A 10,978-nucleotide genomic window follows, 5' to 3' on the forward strand; every position below is an offset into this window, starting at 1 on the left:
CCCCCCCCCCAGCACATGGTTCTTGTGGGAGAATGGGACAAGGAGAGCAGCAGCAGGCAGAGCAAAGCGAAGAGGGGCATCCTGGGGTTTAGCCTCAGCTGCTCTCTGGGTCTGGTCCTGTGTGACTGGGCGGGCAGGCACTGGGGGCTTCAGGTATCAGTAGTATGGACACTGGCATGCAACCAGGACAGCATGTCATTCCCACAGGAATAACATAGAGGAAGGGTCCCAAGTTAAAGGCAGAATGGGGGCTTCTGTGGAGCTTCCTGTGCTCTACCTTAGAGAACCAGCCAGTCTTAGCTGGAGAAAAAGAAAGGCTGAGGCATCCTTTAGAGGTGGGGTCCTTGGGGAGGTGAGAGAATGGGCCTCTGAAAGGCCCAGTGGCCAAAGACCAGATGCCAGCCCGGCCCGCTGCCCCCAGGCTCCTGTGTGCCCACACCTTTTAAGTGCCAGCTTTTGTTCAAGGAGAGTGTTCCTTCCAAAAGATCCCTGGAGGCTGTCAGCAGCTGGGAACAGTGGGGTCAAGGGCCAGGGCCTTGAGCAGGCACAGGGCACGAGGTCTGGGTGACACAGTCACCTCCCTGGGCTACCCTGGGGAAACAAGGCCTTGTGCTGGGAGAAAAGAGTCTTTCAAGGCTATGAACTCAAGGACAGCTTGTGGCCTCTCACAAGGATGTGCTGTCTCCTTGCTACTCCGCATAGTGCCAGTCTCAATGGCTTGTGGACAGTGTCCACACCGTGGCAGTGTAAACTGTGCTTATGCAGCCCTGTGCTGCCGTTCCCATTTTGTAGATGAGGAGACTGAGGTTCTGGGGCTAAGTCATGTGCCAGGGTCCTGTAGCTAGGAAGTGCAAAACCGGGCTTGAATCCAGGTCAGTCAGGCACCCAAGCTGAAACCACTGTGCAGCTTTACCTTTATGCACACTTGTTTCCTCCTGTTCTCCCGCCGTCACTGGCCTCCAGACTCCGCTGCCACTTCTTGAGGGTACCTTTGGCTATCTGAGCCGTCGGGCCAGCTTGGGCTCCCGTGAGGTGGATCTGGTACCCTCAGACCCACAGGGTTTAGCCCTGCCTCTGCCCCAGCCCATGCTGCGTCCCCTGCATATGCTGCTGCCCTTCAGAGCCTCGGCTTTCTCCTCTGCAGAAGCAGGAGCAGATCTTCTAGCCTGAGGTTGCGAAAGGACTAGCGCTCTTCTTTCCTTGGGGACTCCTTGTTTCCCCCCAGCTGCTGAGGGCCTGGGTGCCCACCTGAGCGAAGACCAGTCACCTGTCTTCTCCCTCTCCCCTATAGGTGGTCCAACTGCTCACCTGTGATCTGCTACTGTCACTGCGGACAGCACTTTGGCAAAAGCAAGCAGGTGCCAGCCAGGCCGTGGGTGAGACCTACCACGCATCAGGCACTGAGCTGGCTGGCTTCCAGCGAGACCTGGGCAGCCTGCGCAGGCTGGCACACAGCTTCCGCCCAGCGTACCGCAAGGTGAGGCCCAGAGAGCTGGCAGGACATACTTGTGACTATGGAGTTGGTTGTGAGGTCACCTGCCAAGGCCCAGCATTGGGCTGAGTACACATACCAGAGTACCTACTGCATGCCCAGCCCCAGCGCAGCTGGGAGTGGTCACACTCTGCCTCCAGCCTGGAGCCACACAGCCACACTCGTCTGTTGGATGCTGGTTGGGAGGGTTCAGGTGCAGGTTGGGTAAGGAGCTCCTGTCCGGTCACCAGGGAGCAGCTCTGACTATGACTGCTTGTCAGAGTGCCAGGCTCTCCCTAGAACCACGTATAGAGAGTCCCCTTACTCCTTTCTCTGAGCCACTGGGGGCTTCGGGCCTGCTACCCACTTTTCTCCACATGGCATCTCCTTGGTCTTCGATGCAGACTGAACTGGGTCTCTGAGGACAGTTGTGTAAGTGAGCTCGCTGGATTGTCGTTTCCCTCTTTGTTTTTATTGCTGCTTAGAGTAATGTGCTGAGCCATTTTGTTGTTTGGTTGGTTGCTTGGGGGGAGGGTGGCTTGAGACCCGGTTTTACTCCAGCTCAGGCTAGCCTCAAACTCATGACAGTCCTCCTGCCTCAGCCTGAGTGCTGTGATTACAGGCGAGTGTCACCATGCGTGTATTGTGGTATATGTTGCCCAGGCTGCCATCAGATTCCTGGCCTTGAGCTGCCCTCCTGCCTGAGCTTCCCATAGCTAGAACTACAAGTGTGTGCCATTTGTACCTGGCTTGTATTAAACATTTTTAAATATGTTGTATTTTTCCTTGACGGGGTAGTGTGTATAATATATAGTAATCAAATCTAGCCATTCCTTGCCTCATTTATCATTCCTTTGTGTTAAGATCATTATATTTTACCTCAATTGTTTTCTAAGAATTTTAGTTTGATCTGTATCAGGAAGGGTATAGGTTGTATTGGAAGGAAACAGAAAGGAGGCCTCAGGATGTGGCTGCTGCCATGGGCCATGTGCCTTGCCCCAAGGTGCTGGGACATCTTCGCATTGTCACCCCAGCTACTGGGCAGCCACCGAGATGGATACTATACACAGAATATCAACATAGAATAGCCCTTACCAGAAAGAGAAATGTGGCCCTGCGTGGATGCCTACTGTGGCCCGCCCTCCGGCCTGCTGTCAGCATGGCTGGCATCAGGAGATGCCTCTCGAAATAACCTCTCTCTCTACCCCACTTCTTCCCGAGGGGTCACACTGCCTTCTGGCAGCACTGAGGGCTGAGACGGGGCTGTTAACGCTTGTGGTGCTGGGATTGCACCCAGGACCTTTGCCCTGAGGTATATCCTCAGCCTGATGTCTATTTTTTATTTTGAGATAAGGTCTCAGTAAATCCCTAAGTTTCCCAGGCTGGGCTAGAAACCTGCAATGGAAGGGCTGTGAGGATGGCTCAGTGAAATAAGCGCTTCCCTGGCAAGTGCAAGGGCCTGAGTTCAATCCTCGGTTCCGCAAAAAACAAAAAAAGACTGAAACCTGCAGTGCTTCTGCCTTAGCCCCCCAGAGCTCTGGGATCACAGGTGTGTGGCACCACACTCAGTTTGTATTTAGGATTTTTAAGAAGCTAGATACCTAGTGATTCCTGTTTACCACAGGTACGCTGACTTCACCTCAAAGCCTCTGTATTCTGTCCTCTCTGAAGAAACCAGAGGAAACAAGGCACTGTATGTGGTACCAGCCCACGGGGGGCTTGACCATGTTCCCTGTACTTCACCAGGTGTTCCTGCACGAAGCCACCGTGCGCCTAATGGCAGGAGCCAGCCCCACTCGCACACACCAACTGCTGGAGCACAGCCTGCGCCGCCGCACTACTGAGAACTCGAAGCATGGTGAGTCTGGAGGGAGACCAGCAGGGCCAGCTCAGAGCTCCCTCTGGAGAGGTTGCTGCTGCTCACGGCCCTGTGGGCGCCCAAGGAGCCCCAGGCTTGTATGATGGCTGAGTGGTGGGTGTTAGCTGAGTAGTAAAGCTTCCAGCCTGGAGCAGGATAGAGACCTGGTGAGGCTGCCTCCAGCCCATGAGGGTTAGGTGACAGCGGCTGCTTGAGTGGGAGCAGCACCTGCACATGTCTCCTCTTTCCCACAGGAGAGGTGGACGCCTGGCCTGGCCAGCGAGAACGGGCCACTGCCATCCTGCTGGCATGTCGCCACCTTCCTCTCTCCTTCCTCTCCTCCCCGGGCCAGCGAGCCGTGCTTCTGGCCGAGGCTGCCCGCACCCTGGAGAAGGTGGGCGACCGGCGCTCCTGCAGCGACTGCCAGCAGATGATTGTCAAGCTAGGCGGCGGCACTGCCATCGCAGCCTCCTGACAGCCAGGCATGGCTCACCCCCTGCCTTTGTCTTACTGTCTCCCCCAGGACCCCTGTCTCCCAGACTGTCTCCCTCTGCTCTCCTCTTTGAGAGCTGTGGGGATGGCCTCACCTTCTGAGCTGCTAGCAGCAAGGCTTTGGGACCACTGCAGGCCAGAGGGCCCGAGCAGAGTTCCCCAAGCTGTGAGACACCTTGGTGCATGCTCTCGTGTGACCGCAGGCAGATGGAGTGGTGCCCTCCCTGGGAGCCCCTCAAAGACCCTGCACATCCCCCATCTGCTTTCTCATTTTTTACAGGCTTTCTCTCTGGAGGGCCAGGTCTCTGTGCCGTGGTACAGTGCCCAGCACACCCTCCCCCTTTTTATATGAGTGTTTTTATACCTGTGTGCTTGGGTCTGCTGTGATGCAGGGCAAAACTGCTGTGGCACCCTGTGTCTCCCCAGGTTTGCACCCTCCACTGTGTGTGACTTAACAGTATAGTGTGCTGCTGTCATTCCATGGGACAGCAGGGAAGGAAGGAAGGAGCCCAGCCTGGGAGGTGCTTGGGAAGCAGAGGTAACCCTGGGTATGGGTAAAGTAATGTTGGCATTATTTTTTAATTTTTTACAAAAATAAACGGTATCTTATTTAATTGTCCTGTTCTTCCCACTCCCCGCCCCCTGGGACATTAGTCCAAGCTCAGGGTAGGCCCGGGGCTGGGGGGAACAAAGCCACCTCTTGGGCCTGGGGACCAGGGGTCTTCAGTACAGCTTGGTTGCCTCCTACCCCTACCCTAACTCCTACCTCCATTGCATATTTTCATTCCTAATTCTTGTCTTGAAAATGAGCCAAGGTAGCAGGGAACAGCCCCAACCCTCCCCAGTGACATGCCTCTTCTGGCTGGGGGCCAGAACTGAGGTCCCTCCCCTTGATGGGGGATCAGGTCAGGATCCCCTGGCACAGTGCCTCCCTGGTGATTTCCCCCAGGGCTGCAGCCCTTGTGCCTCTGGAGGGGTACAGTACTTTTTAACCCTTGGAACTGCCAGGGGCAGGGGGTGGCTGCACAGCAGGGCACCCTTGGTCAGCTTGGACCCCACGCATTCTGTCTCTCACCCCTTCCCCGCCACTGTAATTTATGCACCCTGCCCACTAGGGCAGTGCAGCCCTTGTGTCACATGTATATACTGTGCCTTTTCTCCTTACTGGTTTTATTTGGGGGGGTTGGTTTTTCACTGAAAAAGGGGAATACATGGACGGTTTTCTTAATGTTCAATCATTACCATGTCCTGGACATTGGTTATTCAATAAACACCGATTGGTACCACCCAGCACCAGGTGTGTGAAGGTCTGTTGTGTGACTGCTGTGGTGCAGGCCGAGGGGCTGCGCAACTTGGCTGGCGGTGGACAAGGACCCAGAGCCTCCCAGTACCTTCTGCAGGACTGTGCTTGCCCACCATTGTACCCGGCCTCTTCTTCCCATGCCTGGTACCCACTCTCTCCCATGGACAGATGAGGGCCTGGCATGAGTTGCTGGCAGTGCTGCTGGGGCCAAAGGTCACTGCATCCAGGTTCCACCATGTTCCCTGGACATACAGCTGGCAGCTCACCTGGTGGCAGCAGTTGGCTGGGAGCTGCGTGGCCCTGTCCTAGTTTCCCTTTCCTCAACCGCTCCCTGGCCTCAGCCTGCACTTCACTTACACATGGGGCTACCGATCCCACAGTTGCACAAGCTCCCTTGATAACACAGGAAGTACCAGTATGTGCTAAATGTCTAGTGACGCTTCAGGGGTCCACAAGGAGCAGCTGGATGGTGTGCTGAGCCTGGCAGAGCTGAGTTTGGGGATTCCTTGTGAGAGCAAGCTTGGGACCGCATTGTACAGCTAGCTGCCCTGCTCCCCTCCCTGAGAAACACCTCAGAGCTGGTCACTTCCTGAGGAGGAGCTGTGCTCGACCACATTCCTCAGGAGCAGAGCAGCCAGGAGGGGCCCGCTGTGTAGGTCCTGTCCACTGTCATGCAGCCACCACTCAGGGCCTCCAGGAATCTGCACACCGTTAGCACCAACGCAGCTTTTCTCAACCGCAGGCCCAAACAGACCCCACACAGCCTGGCGCAACAGTATGCACTTTCCTACAAGCCATCAAGGTAGGACCATGGGCTCTGGGGTCTGCTTTGGAGCTTCTGGGCCCTGGAAGGTGTGAGGCCGCCCATACCCTGGAACCAGCTCCCCATCCCACCAACACAGCTCACACCTTCCCTGCCCTCCCCTACACTGCCCTTTCCCCAGAGCCAGTTTGGTAACCCTGGTAAGGTGAGCTACTTACTGCTCAGACACCCCTTGGAGTTTCTACGAGGTCTGCATGGGAAAAAGCAGCGCCTGGTAGCCAAAACTGAATCACCCCTGGCTGGGTGGCGTGCATGTGGCTCCCTCCCCTCCCCCAGAGCAGCTCCTAGAAGCAGGAGGGGCACCTCTCCTGAGCACCAGATGTCCACAAGGCCCACATGCATTGGGGGGTGGCCCTGGGCCAACCTGGCCAAGCAGCCTGCAGAGCAGGCTATGTCAGTGAAGATCAGCCAAGCCAGGCCCACAAGCAATGTGGGTGACTGGCTGGATGCTCACCTCTTAGAGGCTCCAGTCAACCTCTGTACCACATGGCTTGGGACCCAACAGCCCTCCCCGGCCAGATCTGAAAGTGGCTGAGGTGTAACTGCCCCCCTCCCAGGGCTCCTACTGGTGCGGGCATTGAGCCTGGCACTCAGCCCTGGCCCAGGCACCCCTGCCTGCACGCTCAGGAGCAGGCCTCTGTTCTTGCACATGCTGTGCCCTCTGCCTGCACTGCCGTCTGTCCAGTCAATGACAATTGTGCCACTGGCGCTGCTTGGGGCAGAAACCACTTAGGGTTTATTTACACGGGGAGTGAGAACTGTTGGCCCCAAGGCCAGGAGCACTGGCTCCAAGGCCTCCAGTCCAGGCGGGGAGCATCGGGGCTCCAGGTGCCCCAGGGGGAAGGTCCCTGCCTCACACGGTGACCTCAGCTTTGCTGTTGGTGCTTAGGTGCCACGGCCCGCGGCCCGCACCGCTGTACAGGCCGGGGTGCTGTGCGTTGAAGACCTCAGGTAGCTTCTCCACGCTGAACTGGCGCCGGGGTGCGTGGCCCAGCCGACGGGTTGCGGGAGAAGCCTGGGCCACGGGAAGGCCTCGAGGGGCCGGCCGGGTGGGGCGGCCAGCGGTCCACGCCCCATATGGGCCGGGCGGAGCAGGGCAGGCAGGAGGCGCGTACCCTGGCGGCGCCCAGGGACAGGCGTCCAGCAGCGCAGGCAGGTCCTCGGGAGTCCGCGGCGCCCGAGCTGGGAGGGTCCTCAGGGCCGGCTCGACAACGGGAAAACGCGGGTAGAAGTCCTGCGGCGCGGCCTCTACAGGGACAGGCGGGTGGGCGGGGTCAGCGCAGGTCTTGGGGCACCTACTGGCTGAGCCTGGCAGTCTGGACGAGATCAGGTCTGCACCCGACCCAGAGCCGTGAGCTGAGCTCTGCTCCTTGGGACACTGGCGCACCACGAGACCCAGACTCTCACCTGCAGCCTTCAGCGCAGCTGTCTTGAGCGTGGCGAACTTGGCATAGTCGGGCTGCAGTGTCACGCTGCCACCGCCCAGCAGCCGAGGACCATGCGGGGGTCCAGGGGTGGCAGAGCCCAGGGGCGCGTTATTGAGGCGTTTCTTGTCTGCAGGGAGGGCAAATTAGATGAGACCCCACATGGACTCAGCACTCCCCACCTGCGCCCCTGCCCCTCCAAAGTGCAGCTTAGTGGAAACCCAGGGGACACCTCTCTAGCGGGGACAGGGTGAAGTCTGGCTTTGAGGTCTAATGTCAGGTACAGGGGAACAAGGTCTGGCTCAGAAAACCACGAACAATGGCAGCCAGCCCTGGGACTGCTGCCCTGATGGATAACTCAGGTTGGCTGGCCCAGGTGGGGGTTGTCTGGGGACAGAGCAGCAAATCCTGAATCTGGAGCCTTTCGAGTAGAAGCGAAGCTCCTGAAACTGAAAGTTCCAGGGGGCCCTCTCCACCAAGGGCAGTCAGCCCTTGTCCAGCCCCCATTCAGACACCTGAAGAGGCAGGCAGCTCTTTCTGTCTGGGAAGCAGCAGCTCAGAGCCTCCACCCCCAGCCAAGCAAGCAACCTCTTATCCCCACCCCATACCCCGTTCCATACCTGCTCTGGACCCAGCGCCCCTCACCTGTGCTGTTGTGGGGGGATTCCCGGGGGAAGCTGTCGCCCATCTGCACCTGGACACAGCTACCCAGGGGCGGGCCCAGAGGTGGGGGCAGAGGTTCCTGGGGCCCCGGCTGCTTCAGAAGTTCTGTCAGTGTCCTGCGGGGACAGAATGATGAGGAGCAGCCCTATCTGCCTCCTCCCATCAGCCAAACTCTGGTCTTGCTCAAAGGCCATCAGCCACCACTGATACACTGCATGACCCTGGGCAGTTCTTCAGCCTCTCTGCACTCCCTCAGTTTTCTCCTGTTATTGACCTTTGGTGTCCAGTTTCTCCTACCAGACGAGTTTGAGACCTATCAGTGTCCCTGAGGGCCCCAGGATGGCCACCTCCCTGCTCAGGTCAGGAAACTCGAACTGGGGCTCTCTTCACTTCCCCCACAGCACATACTCCTGAGCCCCAACTCAACCTTCCGTCATCCCAGCATAAGCTTCTGCTTGTTTGTGGTGTCCTTTCCTCCCACTCCTGGCTTCTTCCATAACCTCCTATTCACCTCAGAGCCCCACTGAAGGAGAGGCCCCTTTACTGCTCCCTATTGCCCTTCCTGCTGCCTGCATGGGCCGGGACATAGAGGACAAGGGGAGCCCAAAGAAGTGCCCCTGGCAGCCCAGCACCCAGAGGCTGTGTGACCTTGGGCAGCTGCTTCCCTGGGTACCCAGGATACCCAGCCCCCACCCAGCTGTGACAGTGTCTCATTGAACCTTCCCTCACACACAGCCAAACTCAGCTTTCAGCCCAGCTGCCTGCAGCACCCAAAAACCCATGATTTTCTCCCACTCGATCTGACCCTCCTTCTGGGGCTGGGACTGTGGCTGATTCACTGGGACACCTGGGGTGGCCACGGTTTGGCTGGAGGGTGATGAAGTCTGCAAGTGTTTGATTTCTGCAGCTCACTCTGCAGTCTCATCTCTGGGCAAGCTCTGACCAGGAGTAACTGTCACACCCCCGGGCCTTTGCACAGGCTTTCTCCAGGGGCTGACTTTGGTGCCCCACATTACCCTCACAGAAGCATGCCCTGGCCATCAGCCCTGGCATGACAGAATGAGGGTGAGACTTGCAGAATGTGGGCAAGCCTTCAAAACACCCCTACCCATGAGCCCAAGTCTGATTTGAGGTGTCACCAGAGGGGGGAAGATTCAGCATGCCTGTAACCCAAGGAAGAGACTGGCCAGTCATAACCAAATCTACAGATGAAGAGGCTTCCAAGGCAACAGGTCAGCTCGACTCCTCCAGCCACCCTCACACTATGGTGGCCCTCAGCTTCCACTGCCCCTCCCTGCCCAAGGACACTCCTCCCCTCCCCAGCGACCCTTGCCCAACACAAAGGACTCCAAACACAAGACAGCTAGCTCCTGGCCTGTGCCCAGGACCCCTGCATGTCCTGCAGCTGGAGCCACAGCCCTAGCTCTGGCCACCAGTGCCCAACTCCAGAGGGTGGCTAAGAGGCCTGGGGACAAGGAAGCCCTCAGCCCTGGGGCCCTGAGGCCCTGAGGCCCAGGAAGTGAAGCATCCATATCTGGTCCACCAAGCCACTGGGCTTCTCTTCTAAATGCCAGCCTGTTGCACTTAGTAGCATCAGTTGCTGCCCGTCCAAAGGACTGGGAGCTGGTGGATAAGGCGGGCACAGGAAAAGCTCAGGAGCACAGGAGTGCGTAAGTGTGGGCTGGGTTCCAGCACCAAGGCCAGGACACAGAGTCCCAGAGATCACATCTGACTGAGGAAGGGAGCCTGGCTTCTATGGCTCCTGCCTGGTATCAAGCTCAGAATTTAAAATTAAAAAAAAACAAAAAACAAAAAACAAAAAACCTCAGAATTTAGCCAACACAGCAGGTTTGGCGGTGCACACCTGTGATCCCAGCACTCTGGGAAACTAAGACAGGAGAATTGCAAGTTTGAGCCCAGCCTGGGCAACTTAGAGACTCTGTGAGACCCTGTCTCAAAAATTAAAAAGGGAAGAGGATGTAGCTCAGTCCAAAGGCCCTGGACTCAAGCAGCCCCAGTACCAGGAAAAAAGAAACAAAAAGGACTATCAGCACCTGATTGGTCAGCCCCACGCCAGTCCCTTCTAACCAGACGACCCCGACCTTCGCCTGCCAGCTATTGAGCAGGCAGAGGGGCTTCTGAACCCACCCCCAAGGTCAGGCCTGAGTCACTGCTAGCTGAGGGAGGAGAGGGATGGAGGGGGAAAGGGAGAGGGGGGATCGGAGAAACAAGAGCGAGTCAGGCTTCTCTTCCCTCTGCCTTCAACCCCCATTACTGAGTCAGCCCCGCTCCCTTGCCTGGCCAGTGGGACTCGAGTCCGGCCTCCTCCCCGGGCACTAACCTTGTAACCTCTGCAGAGGAGGCTGGAACCGCGGGAGGGTGGCCCAGCGCCCAGCGCCCTGCGCCTAGGCAGCCGGAAGGTCAAGGGGAGACAGCGATATATCAAATGTCCACTCGGAGGAGAAGTGGGGGTCAGGGGAGGCGGCGCCATGGGATTAAGCCAGGAGAGGGGGCTGCGGAGAGGCCCAGACCCCGAGCGGGCCCGGAGGGCCGTCGGTGCGCAGCGGGTGGCGGCGCTCGCTCACCTGGTCACTGTGCGCCGCGCGCGCGGGCTGCGAGCCCTCTCCAGGCCCAGGCGCGCCCCGATGCCGACCAGCACGAGCAGCGCGGCGACGCCGCACACCGCGTAGACGGCCGTGTGGCTGCGCTCGCGGCCGGGGTCCCGAGGTGCGGCGGTGTCGCGGGCGCGGGCCGGCGGGCGTCCGGTCTGCACCCAGGCGGGCGTGTCGTAGTTGGAGCAGCGGCTCTGGTCCAGGCGGCGCGGCCCGTCGTGGCAGCAGAAGCGGTAGCCGCACGTGCCGCAGCAGAAGCTGTAGGCGCCCGAGCTGCAGTTGAAGGGCGGGTCCCACTGGCCCATCACGTCGTAGTAGCCGCGGCAGCGGTC

The 10,978-nt window shown here is 58.5% G+C and overlaps 2 protein-coding genes across 2 annotated transcripts in view; one reads left to right on the forward strand and one right to left on the reverse strand.

Moving 5' to 3' along the window:
• The window catches only part of Srebf2 (sterol regulatory element binding transcription factor 2), a 62,744-nt gene extending 57,636 nt beyond the window's left edge, over positions 1–5,108 (forward strand). The window contains exons 17-19 of the mRNA XM_004642580.3: positions 1,292–1,477; positions 3,218–3,329; positions 3,584–5,108. Coding sequence (XP_004642637.1) covers positions 1,292–1,477; positions 3,218–3,329; positions 3,584–3,804 — 519 coding nt within the window. The 3' untranslated portion in view covers positions 3,805–5,108. The remainder of the gene's footprint in view (positions 1–1,291; positions 1,478–3,217; positions 3,330–3,583) is intronic.
• A 1,563-nt stretch (positions 5,109–6,671) lies between these two features.
• Shisa8 (shisa family member 8) overlaps positions 6,672–10,978 on the reverse strand; it is a 12,030-nt gene continuing 7,723 nt past the window's right edge. The window contains exons 3-6 of the mRNA XM_004642607.2: positions 10,620–10,978; positions 8,017–8,150; positions 7,355–7,501; positions 6,672–7,195 (exon numbers count right to left, since the gene is read on the reverse strand). The exon at positions 10,620–10,978 is cut by the window's right edge and continues 1 nt beyond it. Of these exons, the coding sequence (XP_004642664.1) occupies positions 6,801–7,195; positions 7,355–7,501; positions 8,017–8,150; positions 10,620–10,978 (1,035 nt within the window). The 3' untranslated portion in view covers positions 6,672–6,800. The remainder of the gene's footprint in view (positions 7,196–7,354; positions 7,502–8,016; positions 8,151–10,619) is intronic.

This window comes from Octodon degus, unplaced genomic scaffold, assembly GCF_000260255.1.
Source record: "Octodon degus isolate 3935 unplaced genomic scaffold, OctDeg1.0 scaffold00156, whole genome shotgun sequence".
Taxonomy (NCBI): domain Eukaryota; kingdom Metazoa; phylum Chordata; class Mammalia; order Rodentia; family Octodontidae; genus Octodon; species Octodon degus.